Source organism: Microchirus variegatus, assembly GCF_963457635.1.
Source record: "Microchirus variegatus genome assembly, chromosome: 18".
In the NCBI taxonomy this organism is placed as follows: Eukaryota; Metazoa; Chordata; class Actinopteri; order Pleuronectiformes; family Soleidae; genus Microchirus; species Microchirus variegatus.
Genome location: NC_139819.1, coordinates 23,591,088 through 23,618,733, shown reverse-complemented (window position 1 = coordinate 23,618,733; position 27,646 = coordinate 23,591,088). Strand labels below are relative to the sequence as shown.

Genomic DNA, 27,646 nt, shown 5'->3' with positions numbered 1-27,646 from the left:
CCCAAGTGTTGTGACCCGTTTAAAGTTTCAATGACGTTTCTACGTGAAAGTATGACGACACTGCGAGGCTCCAAAGAGGGCTTGGTTTGTCTCATTTTCCCATTCGTGTGTATGTGAAACTGAAAAGGCAAAATTTTTGTCGTTTTTTGTGATTTGTGTTGCCATGGTAACTCGAAACTCTTAGAAAAGTCATAGCCAGCATTTCACAAAGAAACAGCACGTTCTGATATAAGATATGTGAGGTTTTTTTTTTTTTTAAACTGTAGGAGGAGATACATTTCAAAGTTTTGCGCTGGAGAAGACTGCATCCAAGATGGCCGACATCGCTTTTGCGAGAAATTCACGTTGTCCCGTGTCACCTGTGAAGTTTCATGCCGATCGGTCAATGTATGGCAAAGTTATAACGTGTTTCGCGGCGAGCCCTCGAAATTCGCCAAAGTCCCGAAGGCTGCCGTTTGCACGCCGTTTTGAATCTGGGAAATATTCTCCAAAGGTTTGATCGTGGAAGGGTCTAGTACAGTTTGACGCGTTTTTCATCTTCCTAGGATAAACGACCTCAGAGCGGCAAGCTCAGATACGAAACTTGCGAAAAGCCCGGGAAAACGGCAAATCCAAGATGGCGGACTTCCTGTGGAGTTGAGGCCATGGTGTCAAGAGGAATTTTTGTTTGTCTCGGGCCGGGCAATATATCCACCGATTTTCAAGTACTTCGGCGCAACTAAACTTTTTCCAGCTCCATAGGGACCTCACCTGTGGGGGCGCTACTGAGCCATTTTGCATTGGTTTGGCACAAGTCCATTATTTTATCGAATTTTTCGCCAGTTCTGATGTGCCGGCAAATTTTCGTTCGTTTTGAAGCATGTTTAGGGGGTCAAATTTGAGTTCGAAGACGGAAAATAATAATAATAATAAGAATTTGTACAATTTCAATTTAAATCTATGCTCTTCATCATCACTATGCTCCTCATCATCACTGGGCTCCTCATCAGTGTTGTGTACGCGGTCTTGTGTACGCGTTTGTACAATTACAATAGGTTCCTCGTCACGAGTGTAACGAGGACCCTAATAATAATAATCTTTACAATTTCAATTTAAATCTATGCTCTTCATCATCACTATGCTCCTCTTCATCACTGGGCTCCTCATCACTGTTGTGTACGTGGTCTTGTGTACGCGTTTTTACAATTACAATAGGTTCCTCGTCACTGTAGTGTAACGAGGAACCTAATAAAGGTAACTACTCCTTCCAACCAGCGTTCATCACCGTTATGTCACAAATAATCTGACACCAATGAAAAATGTATGAGTTCAAAATATGTTTTTGGGAAAACCTTGCAATTAAAACGTATGTGAAAATATAAACGTAAAGGACAATAAAATACTGTAAATAACACACACACACACACAGACACACACTCACACAAACACATACACTCACACAAACACACTCTCACAGACACACACACACAAACACACACACACAGACACACACTCACACAAACACACTCTCACAGACACACACACACAAACAAACACACACACACAGACACACACTCACACAGACACACTCACACCCACACTCACACACACACACAAACAGACACACACACACTCACACACAGACACACACACTCACTCACACAGACACACAGACACGACACACACACTCACACAGACACACACATACACGACACACACACTCACACAGACACACCCACACACACACAGACACACTCACACACACCCACACACACAAACAGACACACACACAAAAACAGACACACACTCAGACACACTTACACACAGACACACTCACACACACACAAACAGACACACACACAAAAACAGACACACACCCACACACCCACACTTACACACAGACACACACACTCACACACACACACACACACACACACACACACAGTAATCTGAATATCTTTGGTTTTTTCACAGATTTTAAGAAACAAAAGTCAACATTTTCAACATTGTTTTTATTAAATAAGTGAGAAGAATCTTCAGTTTCAGGCCGACGATTGAAATCATCATAAAAATAGAACTTTCTATAAGTGAAGCTTTAAACACGTGGAGATCGTCTCTGAGACTCAAAGGTTTAAATCAAACCTCCTGGTGCTGACGTCGGTGTGTGTGTGTGTGTGTGTGTGTGTGCAGAGACGTTTGTAGAACATCCTTGAACTGAAGGAAGTGGTGAAGTAGAGCAGGCACAGGAAGCTGCTGGACCACGCTGGTCCTCATCAGAAGATCTGGACCCAGCACCGATCGAACCTGCAGTCTGCACAGGTGAGAGAGGCAGGGAGGGCAGTCTGCAGAGGACACAGAGAAAGACCTCAACAGACCTCAACAGACCTCAACAGACCTCAAACTATCATGTACTGGGCCAATAAATACAAACTCTGCCAAAGTACCAAAGTGTGCATGTGGATCCCAGGACTTTTCTGCTCGTCTCTGATCCAGGACCAGTTTGACAGGAACACGGAGAGTCCACCAGTTTACAAACTCCAACAGGAAGTTCAACACTGCACCGCTACATCGCTCCAGTCTGGAGACAACAGACAGGTGTGAGGAGGAGGAGGAGGAGGAGGAGGAGGAGGAGGAGGAGGAAGGGGAGGAGGAGGAGGAGGAAGAAGAGGAGGAGGAGGTGGAGGAGGAAGAGGAGAGGAGGAGGTGGAGGAGGAAGAGGAGGAGAGGAAGAGGAGGAGGAGGAGGAAGAGGAGGAGGAGGAGGAGGAGGTGGAGGAGGAAGAGGAGGAGAGGAAGAGGAGGAGGAGGAGGAAGAGGAGGAGGAGGAGGAAGAGGAGGAGGAGGAGGAAGTTCAACACTGCACCGCTACATCGCTCCAGTCTGGAGACAACAGACAGGTGTGAGGAAGAGGAAGAGGAAGAGGAAGAGGAAGAGGAGGAGGAGGAGGAGGAGGAGGAGGAGGAGGGAGGAGGAGGAGGAGGAGGAGGAGAGAAAGAGGAGGAGGAGGAAGAGGAGGAAGAGCACACTGTGTGTGTGTGTATTAGAGAGACTGTGTGTGTGTGTGTGTGTGTGTGTGTGTGTGTGTGTGTGTGTGTGTGTGTGTGTGTGTGCGCGTGTGTGTGCGTGTGTGTGTGTGTGTGTGTGTGACAGATGGAGGAGTCGTACATGTGAGGATGAAGCAGCAGAGAAGGTTCCATTCCTGCCTTCAGAAGCTCAGGAAGCCAACAGGCAGAAAAAGACACCTGAGCCAGAGCAGCACACAGGAGCTGCTTCACTTCCTGCTGCTTTAACCACGTCGTGACGCTGTCGTGACGCGGCGACGGCGAACCGTGAGCGGACGGCGCCTCTGCTGGAGGGAAGCGTCTGTGCTCCAGGATCAGCTGCAGCAGATCACTGTCGTCTGTGGACAGAGCTGAAGTCCACGTCTCCTCACTGATGTTAGATCCAGCAGCAACAAGCAACTTCACTGAGTCACTGTAACACAATCATCACACACACACAGTCATCACACACACACAGTCATCACACAAACACACACACACACACCTTTATGGCTTTGCGCTCACACACGCACAAACACACAGCTAGACACACATACACCTGTATGTCCTGCAGCTCACACACACACAGACACACAGTCTCTCTAACACACACACAGTCTCACACGCACACACGCACACACACACACAGACACAAACAGACACACACACACACACTCACACACAGTCTCTCTAACACACACGCAGTCCCACACGCACACACACACAGCACTCACACAGACACACACATGCACACACACATTCTCACACACTCACACTCTCTCACACACAAACAGACACACACACACACTCACACTCACTCACACACAAACACTCACACGCAAACACACACACACACACTCTCTCTCACACACACTCTCACACCCCCTCTCACACACACACTCTCACTCATACACACACTCTCACACCCCCTCTCACACACACTCTCACACACACACACACACGCCCCCTCTCACACTCTCACACACACTCTCACACACACACACACACACCCCTTCTCACACTCTCACACACACACACACACACACACTCTCACACACACACACACACACACACACACACCCCTTCTCACACTCTCACGCACACACACACACACACCCCCTCTCTCACTCTCACACACACACACACACCTGTATGGCCTGCTGCTGTGGTGAATGGCCGTGTCCAGAGGTGACCTGAGGTCCAGGTGTGTGCAGTCCTGAGCGTCTGGACTGAAGCCTTCACTGAGCAGAACCTTCACACTCTGGACCTGATGATTGACCACGGCCACGTACAGCGGACTGACCATGGCGGCGCCGCGGTCACACACGCGGTCCGTCACGGCGATCATCCTCCTGAGGACGCTGCAGGTGGACACGGTGGTTATGCTGTTAGACGCTTCTCAAAGAGGAACCTGTGATTGACAGGTGTCGCTAACATCAGATCATCAGTACCTGACGTGACCGAACTGAGCGGCAGCGTGGACGGGCAGCTGAGGCCACTGGTCACTGCAGGGGACGTTAGGATCTGCACCGTGGTCCAACAGCAGGTCCACGCAGGACCCGTGACCCTCCTGACAGGCAATGAGAAGGGGCGTGGCTAAATCTGACACCTGCACGTTCACATTAGCACCTGCAGAGACCACAGGAAAGACTTACACACACACACACACAGTCTCTCTAACACACACACACACATACAAACACACACACAGTCTCTCTAACACAAACACACACAAACAAACACACACACAGTCTCTCTAACACACACACAAACACACACACACAGTCTCTCTAACACACGCACACAGTCTCTCAAACACACACACACAGTCTCTCAAACACACACACACACTCACAGCACACACACTCACTCACACACACTCACTCACAGCACACACACACACGTACACACACTCACAGCACACTCACTCACACACACTCACAGCACACTCACACACACTCACTCACACTCACTCACACACACTCACTCACACACACTCACAGCACACTCACACACACTCACACACACTCACACACACTCACACACACGTACACACACTCACAGCACACTCACTCACACAGACACACACACACACACTCACAGCACACTCACACACAGTCACACACACTCACACACACTCACTCACAGCACACTCACACACACACTCACACACACACACACTCACACACACTCACACACACTCACAGCACACTCACACACACACTCACACACACACACTCACAGCACACTCACACACACTCTCACACACACTCACACACACACTCACCTGCGTGGATGAGGATGCGCAGACAGTGGTGTCGTCCGTACTGAGCGGCCACAAACACAGGTGTGATCATGTGATCGTCCACGACCTCCAGGTCACACACACCTGACAGGACCTGGACCATGTCCCTGTGACCCTGAGTGACAGTGACCAGTGAGTGTGTGTGTGTGTGTGTTAGAGAGACTGTGTGTGTGTGAGTGTGAGTGTGTGTGTGTGTGTGTGTGTGTGTGAGTGTGTGTGAGTGTGTGTGTGAGTGTGTGTGTGAGTGTGAGTGTGAGTGTGTGTGTGTGTGTGTGTGAGTGAGTGTGTGAGTGAGTGTCTTAGAGAGACTGTGTGTGTGAGTGTGTGTGTGTGAGTGTGTGTGTGTGTGTGAGTGTGTGTGTGAGTGAGTGTCTTAGAGAGACTGTGTGTGTGTGAGTGTGTGTGTGTGTGTGTGTGAGTGACTGTCTTAGAGAGACTGTGTGTGTGTGTGTGTGTGTGAGTGTGAGTGAGTGTGTTAGAAAGACTGTGTGTGTGTGTTAGAGAGACTGTGTGTGTTTGTGTGTTAGAGAGACTATGTGGGTGTGTGTGTGTGTGTGTGTGTGTGTGTGTGTGTGTTAGAGAGACTGTGTGTGTGTGTGTATGTGTGTGTGTGTTAGAGTGACTGTGTGTGTGTGTTAGAGTGACTGTGTGTGTGTAGGAGAGACTGTGTGTGTGTGTGTGTTAGAGAGACTGTGTGTGTGTGTGTTAGAGAGACTGTGTGTGTGTGTAGGAGAGACTGTGTGTGTGTTAAAGAGACTGTGTGTGTGTGTTTGAGAGAGACTGCATGTGTGTGTGTGTTAGAGAGACTGCATGTGTGTGTGTGTGTGTGTTAGAGAGACTGTGTGTGTGTGTGTGTGTGTTGGAGAACCTCTGTGTGTGTGTGTGTGTGTGTGTGTGTTACTTTGTAAACAGCCTGATGGAGACATGTCCAGCAGGAGGCGGTGTGAGTCCCGTTGACCTCTGCACCTTCACTAAGCAGCAGCTCCACCACCTCTGTGTGTCCAGCGTCCACAGCTGAGGGACAACAACACAGTGACTGTGGAGACAATTCACGCGTTCATACCTGCAAACAGCTGTGTGTGTGTGTGTGTGTGTAAGAGAGAATGTGTGTGTGTGTGTGTGTGTGTGTGTGTGTAAAAGAGACTGTGTGTGTGTTGCGGCTTTCCAATCCCTTGAAGTGGCTTGAGAGGTAGAGAATATGACGCGCTGCTGCCGACACATAGAATCACGCTGAGTCCAGGTACGTTTTCACAGGTATCTAATAAAGGAAAAGAGCTACAGCAGCCTTCCTATTACACTCGCATATTAGATAGAAAAACGTGTACACTGTTGGCGTGTGTATTTAGACAATCATCTTTGAATTGACGGTCAACAAAAATGACAGCTACCTCCCTTCCTCTCTCCTCTCCCGCTGCAGGTGAATCAGCCCTTCTGACTGACTTCTTTTCTTCTTCTCAATCTTCTTTTCAAACAACACAAGCGCTGTTCAACAATTCTCTTATTATTTGGCATGCTGATGTCGATGTTCCTCACAGGTAATGCAATTTGGTAATGCCCATCCACCTGTTTCACTGAGCTGGCGACAAACTCCAGGAACCTTTGATCTTCTTTTGACATCGCTGGTTGCTCATCAATGCTGCTTTCGGGGAAGTCCTTCTTGAACTGTTGCTGACAGAGGTCATCCAGGTTCACGACTGAAACTCTGTTAACAGTTATTTGTGAATGCTCCCAGTTAACAGTGTTGACATGGTTTCCTGTCAGTGGACCATTAACAGTCCAGCCCAGCAAGGTTCGGATAGCATATGGTCCATCATTCACACTACACACCACCTCCAGTGGTTCCAGTGCTTTAGGAACATTTGTTCCTATAAGTAGCTCTATCCTGGCATCAATCTGAGGTAAGTGAATGTGTTTCAGATATGACCATTGTTTAATATCTCTTTCAGTAGGGATAGTTCCTCTGTGCACAGGCATAGTCTCTTGTGTGTAAGCTCTTGGCAGCTCGAGGAAATCATCCCCCTCCAGTGCTGCAACCTCCAGTCCTGACACAATGTTACTGCTTACTACTTTCTCCTGGCCCATAGTTCAAAGGAGAATGCGCCCCTTCCTCCCTGTGAGGTGGAGCTTTCGCATCAAACTATCAGTGCAAAACACTGCAGTACTCCCTTGATGGTTCTGGTTCCTTTATTGGATTTAACCTGGACCGGAACAATTGGCAGTTTGCAGTCCTGGTCTGCAGCCCCTGTAAGAACACTTGACATCAGTGTGTTGTCGACATGTAGCTCTGGCCTCCTCTCCGTCTGCTCAGAATCATAAACGAGTTCCTTGTGAAGTACAGTGGGATGTTTAAGGCAACACCTTGAGCAGGAAATCCTTTTCCGGCAATCTTTACTGATGTGTCCTGTACACAAGCAGCCAAAACAGATGCCATTTTCCTTTAAGAAGCCTATTTTCCTCTCATGAGGCATCCTTCCCATCTGTACACATACATCTAATGCGTGTTCTCCTCCACAGCAGATGCATGATTTCCTTCCTGTTTGTTTAATTTCCTTTTCTTTCCTTGCAGACTGATGTTTGTTCTCCACAGGGTCTACAGTGGTAGCAAAGCTGCTCCCTTTGTTTCCAGGACGAAGCTGTGGCTTGGGTTTAATTGTTCCTCTATTTATGGTTATTGGTTGAGAGTCTTGTATGTTGCCAAACACCGGATCTGTCATGATTTTCACTTGCCTTTCAATGAAGTCAGCAATATCTGAGAACTTAGCTCTCCGGTTGTGTCGTTCCTGCAACTCACAGGCACGGTTTCTCCATTTGTCTCTGAGCTTGTAGGGAAGTTTTTTTATGATGCTCAACATGTTGGAAGGTACGTCCATATCCCCAAGATACTGCACCTCCTCCATGGCGTTACAGCAGGCTCTGAGGAACAGACTGTAATCTTGCAGAACCTTTACATCCTCTGCTTTAATTTGGGGCCATGAGAGGGCTTTGTCCATGTAAGCAGAGGTGATCTTGTGTTCGTTCCCAAACTGCTCCTTTAATAAAGCTTTTGCTTTTACATATCCTCGTTGTGGATTTATGTGTTGACAGCTTCTCACAAGCTCTTTTGCATGACCTTTTGTGTGTTGTTCTAAAAAGTATAAACGATCACAGCTGTTAGTTGTGTTCCTTTCAACTCCATTCTCAAACGCTTTCATGAATGGGTGATATTTCAATGGATCACCATCATAAATTGGGATCTCTCTCTTAGGTAGAGCTGAGAGGCATTGCTGTTGCATCAGTAATGTTGTTATTTCGTTTTGTTTTCTCATGAGGCCAAGAACGTCATTTCTGGTTTCAAGATCCACTGTGTTAAGTCCCTGTTGTCCATGTGAATCTTGTGTGTCAAATTGGTTCATATGAAATTGCATTTGGTCTTGTTCATATGAAGTTGTATTTATATTGGTTTCAATTTTACGAATGAATTCATTGGCATTGACATTGAGTACCTGTTTAGATTGTGCCTTTCCCAAATATGAGTTCATTCCATCCGAGACCTTTGATGTCCTTTTTCCACTTGTTGTGCTTTTTATCTTGAGAATTTCAAGTTTTGCCATTTTTTCTGCAATTTCAGTGTTCAGTTGGAGCTCTTCTCTTCTTTTGCGCAGGCGTTGCGCCTCTTCTTCCTTTAATAATTTGTGCCTCATAGCTAAAGCTGCCAGCTCAGCTTCTGCCTTTAAACGTGCAGAAGAAGTTGAAGAGCATTGTGACTGAGATGTTTTATGGCTTTCGATATTTGAAACACTGTCACTTGGGTTAATGTCGTCCTCAATTTGATTTGCTTCCTTAACTTCCACAGAGTGCGATGGGATTTCTGGTGAATCTTGTTGTTCCTGAGAGATGTTTTGTCCAGCTTCAACAAGCCATTTTTGAATGTCCCTTTGAAATGTATTGCTGTAGTTCATGACGCTTGAAAACCATTCCTTTTGTTTATTGAGTTCATCCACAGGGAGTAGAGGCAATAATTCATTATGTGCGTTTGTGGCATTTTCACATAATGTGTTTAAATCCTCCAAACATTTCTTCACCTGAGACACATTTTCCCTTTGTTTCATGAGCTCTATTATTCTTGGTATCAAACTTTTAATTTTATCAACAGCATGTTGGAGTTCACTTTGCAGTTTTTCCATTTTATTCACCAGAGCCTTTTCAGTGAGTTTCCTCTCCCTTTTCCCAGACTCCATGTCAGAGCACGAGGCAGCGTCACTCGTTTGACTCATTTTAACCACTTTTCATTCAGTTTTCAGTGAACCGCGGCATTTAAATCCATCCTCAAAGCACAGCAGCATCAGCGTTCCTCAATGAATCATCGTAAAGCTTCGCATATACAAGCGACAAAGTGCAGACGTCATTCAGAGCACAGCGCAAACATAAAGCACAGACAATGCATATCCGACCAGCATTCCTTTATTCAAATGTTCCAAACGGAGACACTTCGACAATGCAATCCGGATTCCTTCTCCACACACATACATGAGCAGGTAAGCTTACCTGTCCTCCATGACAGATGTATGGCGTACGCCTTGTCTTACTTTTGCGTGGCACCGCTGCACTTACTGGACGTCTCCCCGATTCCTTTGCGCTGCGAGCGATCGCTTTCGTTGATGCCTTTTTTGTTGACAAATTGTTGCGGCTTTGTGAGACTGTGTGTGTGTGTGCGACGTACCTGCAAACAGCGCGCACGAGCTGTGTGTGTGTGTGTGTGTAAGAGAAACTGAGTGTGTAAGAGAGACTGTGTGTGTGTGTGTGTGTGTGTGTGTGTGTGTGTGTGTGTGTGTGCGCGGCGTACCTGCGAACAGCGCGCACGAGCCGTCGTTGGTCTGCCGGTCGATGTCGGCGCCAGCTTTCAGGAGGAGGCGGAGCACGGACAGGTGTCCTCGCTGCGCCGCCAGGAAACACGCGGATTCACCTTCATGGGTCAGAGCGTTCACGTAGGCACGGCAGTGGTGGGCGGAGCCTGCAGCTGCTGAGTCATGGACACAGAAGTTAACGCCCATTAGATTTTAATTCAGCACAAGTGACTGAATGTGTCTTAGTTACGATTAGATGACATTTCTATGACGATGAAGACTGAAAACTATCCTCAGTATCATCATCATCATCATCATCATGTGTGTGTTGTTTTTCTCACCGGTGGCTGATAAGAGGTCTCTCACACACTGTGCTCTTCCAGCAGCTGCAGCTTCATGTAGAGGACACCAACCTCTGTTGTCTCTCTGCTCCACACTGCAGCCTCTCCGGATCAGTCTCCTCAGGCGCCTCCAGTGGCCGGAGCGAGCCACTGCAGCTACTCTGGACACTGTGTCTGCGTAACACTCTGTGAAGTCCATCATCCTTATCTAACTCTTCCTCCTCATCACACTGTACAGAAGAATAGGATTGTTATTAGTACGGTTTCAGAGAACAACAACGAGGACACTGGTGTTCTGTGAAATGACTCTGCATCACACGAAAACATGAATAAATGAACACATGAAGAGACAAATAGAAATAATCTATGTGAAGAAAAGCAAGAACTGCAATAAAAACAAAGTTTAACCAGTAAAAACACCGTGTTTTTCTGTATAACGGAGTAAAAACACTGTTTTTGTTTAAAACGGAGTCAAAACACCGTGTTTTTGTTTAAAACGGAGTAAAAACACCGTGTTTTTGTTTAAAACTGAGTAAAAACATAGTGTTTATGTTTATAACGGAGTAAAAACACTGTGTTTTTGTTTAAAACGGAGTAAAAACATAGTGTTTTTGTTTAAAACGGAGTAAAAACATAGTGTTTATGTTTATAACGGAGTAAAAACACCGTGTTTTTGTTTAAAACGGGGTAAAAACACCGTGTTTTTGTTTAAAACGGAGTAAAAACACCGCGCTTTTGTTTAAAACGGAGTAAAAACACCACGTTTTTGTTTAAAACGGAGTCAAAACACCACGTTTTTGTTTAAAACGGAGTCAAAACACCACGTTTTTGTTTAAAACGGAGTAAAAACATAGTGTTTATGTTTATAACGGAGTAAAAACACCGTGTTTTTGTTTAAAACGGGGTAAAAACACAGTGTTTATGTTTATAACGGAGTAAAACACTGTGTTTTTGTTTATAACGTGGTAAAAACACAGTGTTTATGTTTATAACGGAGTCAAAACACCTTGTTTTTGTTTAAAACGGAGTCAAAACACCTTGTTTTTGTTTAAAACGGAGTCAAAACACCACGTTTTTGTTTTAAACGGAGTCAAAACACCGCGTTTTTGTTTAAAACGGAGTAAAAACACCGAGTATTTACCTCAGAATACATCCGCGATTTCCCCCATGAAGAGGCGGAGTCGCTGTTTTGTGACGTCACAGCACAACACAGCGTCACTTCCTGTGCGACGCTGCTAAATGCTAATGCTGCCGCTGTCGATGATGTCGTGACTTTTTCACTGGATTTAACGTGAAAAGAAGAAAACACGGGGGGAAATAAATACACACAACGTCGATAGTGTTCACGTTACAACAGGTAAAATCACGCGTGATTTCGTTACGTGTCTGAAGAAACGTGACGGATAAAAGTCCTACGTTTGAAGCTAACGAGCTAAAAACCGGCGTCGCATCAGCAGCATAATTATTATGATAATAACGATGATGGTTATGAATAAAGTGATTAAAAAATAACGCTTAAGACGAGCGTATTTTCAGCTGAAACAAGATGAAGTGTTGTGTTTTATACATTTACAGTGTCTGTAAATCTGTTTGTGTGTGTGTTGGAGAGACTGTTCTTGTACTTGCGGCATACTGAGGACCAGTGAGGGTTTTTAACCAACAAAGTGGGGTCATTTTTATGGCGTGAGGACATTTTGACCGGTGCTCACTTTGTTTTCATTGAAAGCACTTCCTTAGGTTGCTATAACATGCTATACTCAATTTGTAAAAAAAAAAAAATCACATTTTGGACGACATAGTATAGTATGACGTTTTTGTCAAATTTTGGACCAAATGTTTTTTGTCATTTTGGTCGACATACTATAGTATAAGGTTTTATAAAATTTTGGACCAAAAATTGTTTGTCAAATATTTTTTTACATTTTGGGCGACATAGTTTAGTATGACGTTTTTTGCCAATTTTGGACCCAAAATAAAAAACAAACAAAAAAAATGAAATTTTTCCAGCTTTTTTGCTCTGGGGCTCCACCTGCAGACATTTTATGGTACTGCAACCAGTAGTTCTTTGTAGATGTCATCCATGAAGTCGATATTTGTAATTGTGTTGATTTATAAAGTGGAAATGATGGTCCTCACTTTGTCAGCAAGTACAAGAATGTGTGAGTGTGTGTGTGTTAGAGAGACTGTGTGTGTCGTGACTTTTTCACTGGATGTAACGTGAGAAGAAGAAGAAAAAAAAAACACAAGGGGGAAATAAATTCAAACGTCGATAGTGTTCACGTTATAACGGGTAAAAGTCCTACAATTGAAGCTAACGAGCTGATCTGCTGATCCGGCGTCGCATCAGCAGATAAACTGCTCATTTTACAGCGAATAAAAACGATTATAATTATTATGACAATAAAGATGATGGTTACGAATGAAATGATAAAAGATAACGACGCTTAAGACGAACGCGTTTTCAGCTGAAACAAGTGTGGTGTTTTATGCATTTACATAAGTCAGATAAAGTGATAAAAAAAGAAAAACCACGTCGTTTTTTACACAGTTGGTGTAGTGGTTAGCGATCCTGCCTCTGCAGCAAGAAATGGTTCGATCCCCGGTCAGAACAAGGGTCTTTCTGCATGGAGGTCACCCCACGCGATGGATGTCTCCTCATTATCTTGTCTCCTCCCTTGTCTCCTCCCTTGTGTCCTAACGTTGGCCGTGGTGTCAGGAGCGTCATGGCGGACGTGACGGTGACCAGCGGCTCTGCGTGGGTTTGTCCTGCTGAGGAACGTCACCTGACCCACGTGCTGCTCATCAGGAGTGAAGACGATGATGAAGAGGAGCCGGATCTGTCACATGGACCAGAGACGGACAGGTGAAGGGACCAGAAGGAGTCTTCAGCCTCGTCGTCCTCTGTCTTTGTCAGAGACATTACAGTGTGTGTGTGTGTGTGTGTGTCTCAGGTCCAATCCAGTTGTGTTGCAGCAGGTGGACGACGCGTGTCCTTGTCTCCTGAAGCTTCAGTGCAGCTCCAGCTCTTCTGCTGCCGTCGGTCGTCTGCTGGTCGTCAGCGAGGCTCGAACCATGGAGGTCTACGACCAATCAGGAGAATACTGTGGGACAGTGAGAGGACAGATGGACGACGGTGTCCACACACACACACAGTGAGAGGACAGAGGGACGACAGTGTCCACACACACACACACACACACACAGTGAGAGGACAGAGGGACGGCAGTGTCCACACACACACCCACACACACACACACAGTGAGAGGACAGAGGGACGACAGTGTCCACACACACACACACACACCCTCTCACTCACACACACTCACTCACACACACACACACACACACACACACACACACATACACTCACTCACTCACTCTCACACAAACACACACACACACCCACTCAAACACTCTCTCACTCACACACACACACACACACATACACCCCCACTCAATCACTCACTCACACACACTCTCTCTCTCACACACACGCACACTCACTCACACACACACGCACACTCACTCACTCTCTCACACACACTCTCACTCACACACACTCACACACCCACTCAAACACTCTCACACACACACTCTCTCTCACACACACACTCACTCAAACACTCTCACACACACACTCTCGCTCACACACACACACCCCCACTCACACACACACACACACCCACTCAAACACTCTCACACACACACACACTCACTCACACACGCACACACACACTCACTCACTCACTCTCACACACACACACTCACTCACTCACTCACTCACTCTCACACACACTCTCTCTCACACACACACACACACACACTCATGGTTGTGTACATTTAACCCTTGTTTTCTGCTCACAGTGAAAACAGAGGGCCTTTCTACAGGAAACAGCTGATTCTGGATCAACCTTCTACTTCCTGTGAAGTGAAGGTGAGGCCGGCTCAGGGTTAGAGGTCAGAGGTTAGAGGTCAGAGGTCACGTGTGTCGATGGAGGTGTAAATGATATCTCTCTCTCTCTCGCTCAGCTGCTCTCTCTCTCTGGGCGGAGCAGTGTGTTGGTGAGTCGAGTTGTGGTTGGTCTTCGGGCGCTGAAGCCCCGCCCCCTCTGCGGCCCGGCCATCGACATGCAGCAGGTGCAGTGTTTGGTCGACGAGATGGGAGCAAGTCTGTCACCAGGAGCTCAGGACCTCATGAACATGGTGCAGGTGTGTGTGTGTGTGTGTTCTTGTATTTGCGGCATACTGAGGACCAGTGAGGGGTTTTAACCAACAAAGTGAGGACATTTTTACAAAGTGAGGACATTTTGGCCGGTCCTCACTTTGTTTTCATTGAAATCACTTCCTTAGGTTGTAAACACGTTGAGGTCATCAATTTGGGACAAAAACCCGTTTTCCAACCTAGGTGTTTCACACATGTTTTTCTCTGGGGCTCCACCTGCAGACATGTTATGGTACTGCACCCAGTAGATGTCATTCATGAAGTAGATATTTGTAATTGTGTTCATTTTTAAGTGGAAATGCTGGTCCTCACTTTGTCAGCACTTTTACCCGGTCCTCAGTATGCCGCAAGTACAAGAATGTGTGTGTGTGTTCTTGTACTTGCGGCATACTGAGGACCAGTGAGGGGTTTTTAACCAACAAAGTGAGGTCATTTTTACGGAGTGAGGACATTTTGGCCAGTCCTCACTTTGTCTTCATTGAAATCACTTCCTTAGGTTGCTATAACATGCTATACTCAATTAGTAAAAAAAAAAAAAAAATCTAAATTTGGACGACATAGTATAGAATAAAGTTTTTGTCAAATTTTGGACCAAAAATTTTGGGTCACACTTTTTTTTTCAAATTTTGTACGACAGTATATTATGACGTTTTTGTCAAATTTTAGACCAAAAATTTGTGTTGATTTTTAAAGTGGAAATGCTGGTCTTCACTTTGTCAACAACCCGGTCCTCAGTATGCAGTGTGTGTGTGTGTGTGTGTGTGTGTTGATGAAGAGTGTGATGATGATGATGATGTTGATGATGTTCATCTTCAGCAGCAGCAGCAGCAGCAGCAGCAGAGCAGCTCTCTGGCTGGTTTCCTTCCTCTGCTCATGAGCTCTGGATGTTTCTCTGTCCCGCCTCCTGCAGCAGCTTCATCGTCGTCATCGCCTTCATCATCGTCTTCATCAGCTGCAGCAAACCTGAGTGAACACAGCTCAGACTCCACGGTATCACACTGATCTGAAAGTACAATTCGCCCGAATGTTGACTGAAATGTTGAAGTGTTTTCTTGTGAAGCCCTCAGTGGACGAGGCTCTGATGCCTGAGGACACAGTGATGTCCTGCTCCTCTTCCTCCTCCTCCTCCTCCTCCTTGTGTCCACAGTCTGGTGAGGACACACACACACACACACACAAACGTGTGAAAGTGAACTCCAGTTTGTGACCCAACGTTTCTGAAGAAGTGCTTTCTGTTACGGCAGTCGACCGAGGTCCGTCGGCTGGCCACGCCCACCTGGCAGAGATGATGATGTCACACTTCCTGAAAGGCGACCGCGCGGCGTTGCCAGGCGTCGACCTTCTGCCCGTGCTGCAGAGCGTGTGTGGTCACGTGACGCAGCTGAGGCTGGACGACGCCGCGGCGTCCAAGCGCGAGGACGAGACGAGGACAATCGGCTCGTGGTGAGTTCAGGCCCCGCCCTCTACTACGTCTTTGCGCTGGCGGGTGAATGTGGCCTTTGTTCTGTGTTCACGTGATTGTTGAGTGAATGTCAGCAGCTGTGGTTCAAAGAAAGAGGCTGATTGTCAGAGGGAGGGAGGGGTCAGCTGAGAGGGGGAGGGGTCAGCTGACTGAAGTCCACAGTGATTTAATCGTCTTTATTGTCATCTTTACTCATCACTGGACACGGTTTACGTTTAATGACGACGTCGTGGTTTATGACATTTAAACAGAGGGAAAAACTGCAGAGTCACATTCTGAGGTGAGGAGGATGATGGTCAGTTGAAAAAACTGCAGAGTCACATTCTGATGATGGTGGTCAGAGGGAAAAACTGCTGAGTCACATTCTGAGGTGAGGAGGATGATGGTGGTGGTCAGAGGGAAAAACTACTGAGTCACATTCTAAGGTGAGGAGGATGATGGTGGTCAGAGGGAAAAACTGCTGAGTCACATTCTGAGGTGAGGAGGATGATGGTGGTGGTCAGAGGGAAAAACTACTGAGTCACATTCTAAGGTGAGGAGGATGATGGTGGTGGTCAGATGAAAAAACTGCAGAGTCACATTCTGATGATGGTGGCCAGAGGGAAAAACTGCTGAGTCACATTCTGATGTGAGGAGGTGATGGTCAGAGGGAAAAACTGCTGAGTCACAGTGTTCGCCTCTGATGATATGGGGACAAAAACTTTTTAGTTTTGTTTGTGATGAAGATTTTTTTCGAGCTAAGCTTTGTTATTTTTGCCGTGTCATGGATTAAAACGTGATGGAGCATGATCACAAAATGTTAACATGTCCTGAGTTTTCAGTGGATAATCTGGAACAGTTTAAATATCTAGATTATTTGTTAAATCTACAGGTTTTATACACTGTAAACCATGACTGTGCAGTTATTAACGTGGTTGTCTCTGAGGTCAGAGCACAGCTGCTGTTTTCAGCCAACTGTCCCTTTAACCTCCTCAGGGAGCTGGACGCGGTCATGGAGCGGCGTCTGGACGACATGGAGCGGCGTCTGAAGGAGCATGTGGACCGACGCCAGGACGCGCTGGAGAAGAAGCTTCAGGACGATCTGGAGAAGAAGCTTCAGGACGCGCTGGAGAAGAAGCTTCAAGACACTCTGGAGCAGAAGCTTCAGGACGCGCTGGAGCAGAAGTTTCAGGACGTTCTGGAGCAGAAGCTTCAAGACGCTCTGGAGCAGAAGTTTCAGGACGTTCTGGAGCAGAAGCTTCAGGACGTTCTGGAGCAGAAGCTGCTGGAGGCTCTGGAGAAGAAGCTGTAGGACGTTCTGGAGCAGAAGCTTCAAGACGCTCTGGAGCAGAAGTTTCAGGACGTTCTGGAGCAGAAGCTTCAGGACGTTCTGGAGCAGAAGCTGCTGGAGGCTCTGGAGAAGAAGCTGTAGGACGTTCTGGAGCAGAAGCTTCAGGACATTCTGGAGCAGAAGCTTCAAGACGCTCTGGAGCAGAAGTTTCAGGACGTTCTGGAGCAGAAGCTTCAAGACGCTCTGGAGCAGAAGTTTCAGGACGTTCTGGAGAAGAAGCTTCAAGACGCTCTGGAGCAGAAGTTTCAGGACGTTCTGGAGCAGAAGCTTCAGGACGTTCTGGAGCAGAAGCTGCTGGAGGCTCTGGAGAAGAAGCTGTAGGACGTTCTGGAGCAGAAGCTTCAGGACATTCTGGAGCAGAAGCTTCAGGACGCGCTGGAGCAGAAGCTGCTGGAGGCTCTGGAGAAGAAGCTGTAGGACGCTCTGGAGCAGAAGCTTCAGGACGTTCTGGAGCAGAAGCTGCAGGGCGCTAAACAGTTAACGTGTGACCTGAAGGTGGCGCTGCTCCATCAGAGACATTAACACAATAATCAGTGTTTTTACACTAAAATGTTTGTCCGATAAATAAACGTTTAAACGAGAAACTAAACCTTACAAATAAGAATGTAACACCGTCAAACACCTGATCAGTTATTGATGACATCATTAACTATGGATTATTGATACACATGTAACTGTTTTACCTCGTGTCTGTAACATAAAAACTATTCACTCATGTAAATACTAAATAAATTATTTTTATGCTCATTATTCATGTTTGTGTGTAGAAATACATGTATATATTCATAATATATTTATGTATATACATAGTATAGATAAAAATGTGAAGTTTGCCGGTGTTACAGCTTACACTTATTATTCTCATGTAATATTAGTGAAACACTTTTGACTATTTTGATAATCGATTCATTGGTTTTAGAGTTTACTTTTTTGTTTAACAATTAATACAAGCTTTGCCATTTTTCAGCTTCTTAAAGGTAAATATTTTCTGGTTTCTTTGCTCCATCTCATTAAATCTGTAAATAGATTTGAGAACATCATGATTTCCAGGTTTGTTAAACACTGATGGACATTTTTCAACATTTTAACTCCATATTACGGACAAAAGAGAACGGGATTCTTTGAGAAAATAACCGACGGATGAATCCGTTCTAAAAATAAAGAGAATATTTCATTAAACAGTCTGAGGCCATCTCTACTAAGATCAAAGTCTCTGTGAGTCGCCAAAGAGCAAATACATTTTTGAACATGGTTTAATTCTCTTCCATGTTTATTAGCATATATCCGCCAGTAGATCCCGTGTCTCAAGAATATCGCAGAAATAACCACGCTGGGCCACCAGGGCCATTTTGGGTGTTCTGATGATCAGTTGCAGTTAAAAGGGGTGAAAATGAAAGACAGCGCTTTGATGAGCACTATGATTTGATCACGATCATCTATATCACAGATATACAGAGTAGGAGTTTGACTTACTGGAACGTGAGAAGAGCAGATCCTCAGAGGGAAACAAAGACCATCTCTATCATGGAGTCCAAGGCCGGGGTTCTGATAATCCTTCTTGGACTCCTGTTTGTGGAGCCTGGCATTGCTAATTTGAAAACTGAGGAGAAGCTGATGATGGAGCGCTATGTTAATTTGAAAACTGAGGAGAAGCTGATGATGGAGCGCTATGTTAATTTGAAAGCTGAGGAAAGGCGACAGAAGGATCCTCTGGGTCTGGAGCCCAGACTCGACACAAGTGTGGACAAGCTGAAGAGACTCGAGGACGAGATGGACAAACTGAAGAAAGACAATCAAGGTAACTAGATAATCTACAACGATTAAATAACATCGTCTCTTATTTTCAAGTCATGTTGTTTTTTTGTCTTTTGTGCAGATCTGAAAACACGACTGAGCGCCTCAGAGGGAAAGATTGACAACGTGAAGGAAGACAATCAAGGTAACTAGATAATCTACATAGATTATAGCCCCGTCTCAATCCCTCCCCTAACCCTACATCTTTGCCCTAACCCTAAATGTAGTGCGTTCATGTGTAGGGGGAACAAGGGGAAATGTGATTTTCTCCTTACAATCAACTCTCAAAATGTAGTGAGTTCTGATGCGGGCTTAAAAAGAAGTGGAAGATGAAATTACCCACGATGCTTTGCAAATTCAGCGAGCCGGCTAATTATTTTCAACAAAGATGGCGGCCAAATCTGCAGAGGAACAATTTCGTTGTAATATATTTTCGCAAATAAGCACGTTACGAATATGTTGGTTTGATAAACATCCAAAGGACCGTTGACCTTTGAACACTAATGTCAGAAAATAAGTGACCATTTATGAAAGCAGCTAGCTAACTCTCTCTCGAAGCACTCGGCAAATAGCGCTAGCTAGCTCTGCTACAGCTGGGTAGTTTTGTCAGTGTTTTGGATGTGTGTACAAACACAGGCAACGCAACAGGCAACGCAACAGCTGGATCCGCTGGCATTTTTCTGAATGAAAATAGTAGCACGCTCCACCGGTCGAATTGTCAACACGTGGGTGGCGTAGGTTAGCACGTCCGTTACGTTCACTACGCTAATTTGCATATAGTGGTGTCCCAATTCCATACGGAAGCTATTTCCATCAACAAGGGGAATTGACAGTTGAGGGCAGTCCAAACCAAGTGGACATTTTAAGGGGGAGGAATTGGGACGGTGCCTAAATTACATCGTCTCTTGTTTCAAGTCATGAACGTTGTTTTTTTGTCTTTTGTGCAGATCTGAAAACACGACTGAGCGTCTCAGAGGGAAAGATTGATAAACTGAGTAAACGTAAGTAAGATAAAAGAACTCTGACGTCAGTCTGAGGAAAGACAAACGACAAAAAGATGCTGAAATAATAAAAATCAAGTCATTGTTGTTTTAGCTTTGAACTTTAAAAATTAAGAAAAAAATAAATAAATAAAATAAGATGACGTTATCGTTAAAAAAAAGGAAGTTCAACCAACTATTAACTGTTTTAACTTTTTCTTTTTTACAGTGCAAGCCTTTGAACACTTTTAAAAATTAGACACATTTTCTTAAATATTACAGAAAAAGTGAATACAATTGATAAAATTCATCTGTCTTTAAAATACATGTATATATAGAGATTATTTAATAAGTCTTTGAACACTACTCAAAATGAAATTTCATCGAATAAAAAACGTATTTATGAAATGTATACACACACAATAAACCATGAAACTGATAAATATGAATAAAGTTGATGGGATCATACTGAAATAAGTCTTTAAGACATGAATTCCAAAATATGATTGAGAAAAATTATTATTATATAAGTTTCCAAATCAAAAGCGACTGAAGTTACTGAAATGATTCGTCTGGACTGAAACGGGTCTTTTAAAGAAGAAAAACTTACATTTTCGTGTCACGAGACTTTGCATTTGTACATGTAAACACATTTTTGCTTCGCAGTAATCGGTGGTTCAGTGACGTCGATCATCAATATCAGTGATTTGCTCCCACATTAACGTTGTACCTTCTGTGTTGACCTACAGCTTCTCAGATCGCTTTCTCTGCAGCTTTGACAGAAACTCAAACCCTAAAAGAAATTGAAGAGCCCAAGACTCTCGTTTTCAAAAAGGTCTTCTCAAACTTTGGCAATGCTTACAACGCCGACACAGGTAAGCCACTTTTACGCCGTGAACTGACACTTCTCTGGAGGCTTCAGAAGCTCAAATCAAACATGTTCTCATCTTTCTCGTCACGCAGGAATCTTCACAGCACCAGTAAACGGTTTCTACTTCTTCACCTTCACCACCGCCGACCGTGGCGATCATCCATTGAGAACCGTTTTATATAAGAACAAACACGTTCAAACTTTAATCTTCGACAGCTGGAGCAACTCTGTTGTTCTGAAACTGGCTGCAGGAGACACAGTGTTCTTGTATTTGTTTTTTTATAGCAAGATTCTTGATTCCTCTTACGGAATCTCGACCTTCAGCGGCTTCCTCCTCTTCCCAGTGTAGATGATCAAAGTCTGTGGTTCTTTCCTGATGTAACATCAATGTCGTGAAAACCAATAAACTCATGACATTGTCTTCTTTATATCTGCTCCTGCTCTCTGTGGTCCAACCTTCTGTCACCTTTGAACACATGTGGGACAGCTCCACCCGGTGTTCACATCTGGTTACTGCTCAACTTTATTTCTACAAGTCAAATTGATAAGACTTTTTTTAAGACCAAATTTAAGACCCATTTCAAATCCATACTGGCAAGTTTTAAGTTTTCTCCGCTGCTATGCTAACATGTAACACACCGCGGCGCGCACACAGCACACTAGCTAGTGGTGCTGGATAAATTCTCCCCCGGGAAGCACAGGTGGCCTACTTTAGTTCCGTGTTGTAGTTATTTTATCGCATCATCAAAAATAGAAACATTTCAAAGCGAGACTGAAGTTTATGCATTTTTAAATAAACGTAACGTTTTTAAGACCTTTCAAAAATGTATGTAACCTCTTCACTGATGTCCTCAGTACCCGGGGTAGCGTCAGACCCAGCGACAAAAGCGTCATAAAAGCATGTCTAACTTTAACAAACACAGACATGCTGCATACCCACAGAAAGATCAGAAACTCAGCTAAAAGCTCATATAAATCATTCTTTTGTTCACCAAACACAGATAAAACACCGAATGATCAAACAGTAGGAGCGGGAAAAAACCGTCACAGCGCACTCATTGAAAAGCGGCACCAGAGCGTCAGCGTGATTATGTAAACAAAAAAAACATGTGTCAGCTGGACACCGGAGAATCAGATTCTACAGATTCTAACGGTACCATTTTTATCACTCTACAACCAAGATTCACAGATCCAGCCCCAAAATAAGAGCAAAACAACAACTGACTTTCAAGAAATACAAGCGGAAATATTGTCTTACCTTTGCTGTTTACCAAAACAACTTATTTCCACCAGAACAAAACCACTTCTAATGAAGAACTACACTTCCCAGCATGCTTTGGGAACAAATCCTGGTCTGATTGATCATTACAGAGCGACATTAGACTGTTCTGATTAGAGAAAGGCGAATATCTGCATAAATGCGTCATGTGCATTTATGTCCTTTTGACTCGTTAATAAAGTGATTCACACGCATTTGGAGACCAGGGTCTGATTCTACCGGTTAAGAGGTTTAAAACGAGCTGTCAATCACCCTAATTGACCAAGGTAAGCTAGAGCTATGGCGCTGCGTAACTGAAGACGCTGCAGAGTCACAGAGTTGTTATTACGCACCGCTCAGGAAGCATCCATTTACAGACAGTTATCATACTTCAAAACGAGTTCTTTTTAGATCTGTAATGATATATAAATAAAATTAAATGGGTTTTTAATAATTTGGTACCTAAGAAATCTCAAATGGCACAGATGATGCCAAACTGTGCCAAAAGAGAGAACGCCCAGACATCTCTTTACTAAAACCTCTGTAATTTCACTCTGTTTCACTTCAGCAGCATCAGACTTTGCACAGCTCATGTCCACATGTTGTTACATGACCTCCATGTGTTTTTAAGCTCCTACTGCATATTTTAAAGGTAATATTTGCTTTAAAATGCAATATTTTTTCTTCAGTTATGCTGTGTTCCATGTACATTTACTCTGACACAGTGGCATCTACAGTGAAACTTACCCGAATAACCCACATAGAACTTGTAACTGCAGAGATTTACTCTATTTAGTTTGGGCATGACATTTTCGAGCAGGGACTCCAAAAAGAGGGTCAGGGATGAAGTGGTTAAGACCTTTTTTGAGATTTTAGGAGAAATTAAGACATTTTAAGGCCTTAAATTCAAATTATTGGATTTAAGACTTTTTAAGACCCCGCGGATGGATACCCTGTTCTAATGCACATGTTAAAGCAAGGGTTGGCCAAAGAGCTTTAGAAAGTGAAACAACAACATTTATATTTAAATCACTGTCAAAGTCGACACCAAGGCTGTTCAGGGTCATTGGGTCCAAAACACCAGGCTGACCAAACACTACGACCTCTGTGTTATTATCGTTGAGGTTAAGGACGTTTATAGTTATCCATGGTTCAATATCATTCATGTACCAACACTTAATAACAACAATAACATTTAAAAAATATATATTTTGACCAAATGAAGATTAGAATATAATGATTTTAAAGATATTAGACTGTTTTATGGCGGTGATTTTGACGATTATTCTGAATTAAAATGAAATTGACAGTCAGTGGGACAGATGAGGACATAAGGGAGAGGACAGTCAGACGGTTACTCTGTAGCGCCCCCTAACGAAAAAAAGAAAAAGTATTGATCGCTGAATATTGTGTGAGCCGTGGCCCAGGGCACTGAATAAATCACTCACTCATTAACCCACTGACACACTTTAAAAAAAACACTCACACGCTTTAAATCTACGTCAGTTTAAGTCGAAGTTCACGTCTTTATCTCAGTGTTAGACAGACTTTATCAGGAACCTGAAATTATTAAACCACTCACTCTCCCACACCAAAGTCCATAGAGTGATTTTAACATCACAGCACACAGGAGTTCACAGGAGTTGTTGATCCACTGCTGCCTCCATCACTAACTTACAATGACTGATTTTAGTGAATTCAGCTTTTAAAATATTGACTTTAGACTTAACTCATTGACACAAAGTGACCACACGAGGCAGCAGAGGACCAGCAGCTCCTGTGTCCCTATGAGTTTAAATCACTGGTTTTCTCTGTGGACTTTGGTGTGGGAGAGTGAGACCCGGCAGTTGTCCTCACTCAGTTCATGTCTGTCACCCAAGGACAGCAGAGTCACAGTGGTCGTCATGGAAACAACCTCACAGTCGATCGATCAGGTCGTGTGTGTGTGTGTGTGTGTGTGTGACTGACTGTATTCAGACGTCCATGAGGCTGAAGGTTCAGACAGAGTGAAGATGTTGAGCGTTGTGGTCGAGCTGCTGCTGCTGCTGCTGCTGCTGCAGGTGGAAAGAGGTCAGTGTTTTTATTTCAATGTTGTGAATCGTCTCTGTAGGAAAACGATGTTTGACATAAACTTCAGTTTACATGTGAAATGTGACGTTATTTATGTTCACAGATCTTTGAGAAGACGACAAAGAGCGACATTTTACACATTTAAATAATCAATAATCACTGTTCACTTCTGAATTACTGGGGTCTATAGTTTATATATTTACAGGAAGATAAGATAAGAAAATAAGATAAAATAAGGTCAAATAAGATAATCCTGAATTAGTATTAAGTGGAAAAGCCCAGAAGAAAAAAATAAAGTCTGAAAAATGTTTTTAGAAGTGATTTAAAATAAATGTGTTTTAAATATGTCATGTTTTCAGTGTCTGTGTGTGTGTGTGTCCTTCCTAATCCAGATTAGATCAATAACATAGATTTTGTGACACTGACCTACAAACGACGACACGTCCTGGTTTCACTGCGTCCTCTTTTAAACTTCGACTTTAAACATGAAAACATTTTCGTAAAACAAAGTCACCGAGGGTCCATCCCAACACAGTAAGCCCCGCCCCGTCGGTCGTGATGGCCGGTCGCTCAGAGCGCAAATCTACGGCTCTGCGGTCGTAACGTAATTTCTTCGCAAACAAAGAGACAGAAGTTCACCTCCTCTGTCTGTCTGCGAGCAGGTTTGCTGATGGTGGACAGCGCTCAGGACGGAGCAGCAGGGGGCAGCAGCGGGGGCGGCGACACCATCAGTCACCCCGCGGTCCTGGTGCAGCGACTGGAGACGCTGCTGCTGCAGGGGAACGGCAGCGACGTGTCCCTGCGGGTGGAGACGCCGAGCGCCGACGAGGTGAAGACCGTCCAGGCTCACGCTCTGGTTCTGGCGCTGCACAGCGTCGTGTTCCAAGAGCTGCTGCTGAGCCGCAATGGCAGCGGCGCGCTGGTCCTGAAGGAGGGCGCCGACTGCGCCGCCGTGTTCGACAAGTTCATCAGGTGAGGTCGCGTGTTTGTCTGACGCCGGGTTCCGTCGCGGTATTGGTTTGGTTAGGAAAGGGTAAAGCCCTGGGTCAGGGTCGAGGACAGTACCAGGTACCAGATACGTGAGGTCATACCGGGGCGGCACAACTTGGTTTGTGGCTGATTGTCTCAACACGATGTCAATCCTGGTCCACGGGAGCGCACCGACTGTACCATTTTACTCTGGTACACCCAAAGAAAGGGTGCCAAAGAATTGGGCCTGGTTATTTTGGAACTCAATACCGAACCGAACCAAACCAAACCGTTTGACTGTAGCATAACAGGAAGTAAACTTGTCCTCTCTCTGTGCAGGTATCTGTACTGTGGAGAGATTGCTTTGCGTCTCGACCAGGCCACGCCCCTGCACAAGCTCGCCTCTAAATACCAGGTGCTGAGTCTCCGGCAGGGCGTCACCCAGTACATGATCCAGAACCTGGCGCGGAACTCCCCGCCGGGCCACGTGGTGGGCTGGTACGAGTACGCGCTGCAGGCCGCAGACGTGACTCTGAGGGACAGTTGTCTTCAGTACCTGGCGTGGAACCTGTCCTCGGTGCTGCAGAGCGCAGAGTGGTTGACGGTTAGCGGTCACCTGCTCATGTCGCTGCTGCGGCACTCCGACCTCGTCCTGCAGAGCGAGATGGAGCTCTTCGCCGCTCTGGAGGCGTGGATCGTCCACAACGGTCCGGACGGGTTGACGGCGGAGAACGCGCTGAGGGCCGTGCGTTACGCCATGATGCCGCCGCGCGAGCTCTTCCACCTGCAGACCCAGTCCCCAGTCCTGGCTCAGTATCAGGAGTCGGTGCGCGACCTGCTCTACATGTCGTACCAGTTTCACTCCGCCTCGCCGATGCACATGGCCAAGTACTTTGACATAAACTGCAGCCTCTTTGTGCCCAGGAACTACCTGTCTGCGGCGTGGGGTTCCCCGTGGGCCATCAACAACCCGTCGCGGGACGACCGCAGCACCAGCTTCCAGACTCAGCTGGGGCCCAGTGGCCACGACGCGGCCAAAAGGGTGACGTGGAACGCCCTGTTCTCGCCTCGCTGGTTGCCCCTCAGCCTGAGGCCGATGTACACGGAGACCGGCGCCATGCAGCCGACGCGCGCGGAGGGCGGACGTCCTCGCATCATCATCACCCCAGCCACGTCCAGCGCCGACTTTGCCGGGGTGAACTTCCAGAAGACGGTGCTCGTGATGGCGCGGCAGGCGGGGGCGCTGGTGGTCAAACACGTCTACAACTTCCACCAGAGCACCGAGGAAAACAGCGACTTCTTAGCCGAGGCCGACCTGTCCCGCCGCACCTCTGAGTACCTGACCGACAGCTCCCTCTTCCTCCATATTGTGGTGAAGCCGGTCTACCAAAGCCTGATCCTCAGCAAGAACTGACCCCCGTCCACCGATGTTCCTATCGTTCGTCTCCCTGGACGAAGATTTTGAAAATCGTCCTATCAGTAAAGTCACCATGAGTCTCTTAAAGGATCAGACTTGTGTTTTAATACCCCGATGAAAATGGTCTCAGAAAACTACGACATCCAACGATCCGAGATATATCGTGCAGCGATACATCCTCAACCCCTTTTAGTCGGCCATTTTGTCAAAGCCCCACCCCCAAAAAGCACTGGAAGTTTTTTTTTTGTAACTTGTTTTTGAAGCATGACAACGTAAAACAATACAGAACAGAAGTCTCCGCCCACTTTCACTCATGAATAAAAGGTCGGGTCAGTAAGTTTGAAAGAGCTAGCTAGCGTTAGCAGGCGACAACAGGAAGTCTTGTTATTTTTCGTATATTTCGTAACTTTCTGAAAACGTAAATAACATTAACATTTTGATTTCATTTTATTTCAGTATATTTTTTTTAGTAACTTACTAAGTTTCCATTGTTAGCTTAAAAGATAAAATGACAACAGAAGGCACCGCCCCTTTTCTGTATGAAACATTGATCATAAATGGACCATAAAGTTCAGGTATGTAAGTATGAACCACAGAATTGATGATTGAAATGTTTTTATTTGTAAACATCAGAGTTTTTTTGTGTTGGTAAAACTTTATTTAGACCAAACACAGGTACAGACAGGAGGTCTTATCCCTTTACGTTTATGAATAGAAAGTTGTATAAAAGTTTGCAATATTATATTAGGCTGCCTCCCGCCACTTTTGGTTGAAGCTCAGCCATA

The 27,646-nt window shown here is 45.3% G+C and overlaps 3 protein-coding genes across 4 annotated transcripts; 2 read left to right on the top strand and 1 right to left on the bottom strand.

Annotated features, from left to right (window-relative positions):
• Positions 1–2,012: 2,012 nt before the first annotated feature.
• On the bottom strand, positions 2,013–11,667 carry asb3 (ankyrin repeat and SOCS box containing 3). Of its 2 annotated transcripts, none has more exons than XM_083904793.1 (10): positions 11,630–11,667; positions 10,489–10,718; positions 10,147–10,323; positions 6,226–6,338; positions 5,307–5,439; positions 4,471–4,648; positions 4,168–4,380; positions 3,144–3,452; positions 2,424–2,557; positions 2,013–2,321 (listed from the first exon to the last, which is right to left on the bottom strand). In XM_083904793.1, the coding sequence occupies exons 2-10, from the start codon at positions 10,688–10,690 to the stop codon at positions 2,116–2,118; spliced, it is 1,665 nt and encodes a 554-aa protein (XP_083760919.1). In that variant the 5' UTR covers positions 10,691–10,718; positions 11,630–11,667; the 3' UTR covers positions 2,013–2,115. The 2 variants fall into 2 exon arrangements, with proteins under 2 accessions (XP_083760919.1, XP_083760920.1); XM_083904794.1 differs by having other exon boundaries at positions 10,147–10,320.
• A 51-nt stretch (positions 11,668–11,718) lies between these two features.
• Positions 11,719–17,823, top strand: cUnh10orf88 (chromosome Un C10orf88 homolog; the record flags this gene model as incomplete). The annotated part of the gene is made up of 10 exons (XM_083904691.1): positions 11,719–11,845; positions 13,205–13,351; positions 13,440–13,640; positions 14,353–14,422; positions 14,518–14,697; positions 15,533–15,700; positions 15,771–15,861; positions 15,955–16,153; positions 17,148–17,442; positions 17,599–17,823. Exons 2-10 carry the CDS (start codon positions 13,212–13,214, stop codon positions 17,821–17,823), a joined length of 1,569 nt encoding a protein of 522 aa, XP_083760817.1. The 5' UTR covers positions 11,719–11,845; positions 13,205–13,211.
• Positions 17,824–19,026: 1,203 nt separating this feature from the next.
• On the top strand, positions 19,027–26,858 carry btbd17a (BTB (POZ) domain containing 17a; the record flags this gene model as incomplete). Its single annotated transcript, XM_083904690.1, has 7 exons — positions 19,027–19,300; positions 19,379–19,441; positions 20,244–20,297; positions 21,026–21,151; positions 21,240–21,296; positions 25,138–25,447; positions 25,784–26,858. 7 exons carry the CDS (start codon positions 19,027–19,029, stop codon positions 26,856–26,858), a joined length of 1,959 nt encoding a protein of 652 aa, XP_083760816.1.
• Between the last annotated feature and the right edge of the window lie 788 nt (positions 26,859–27,646).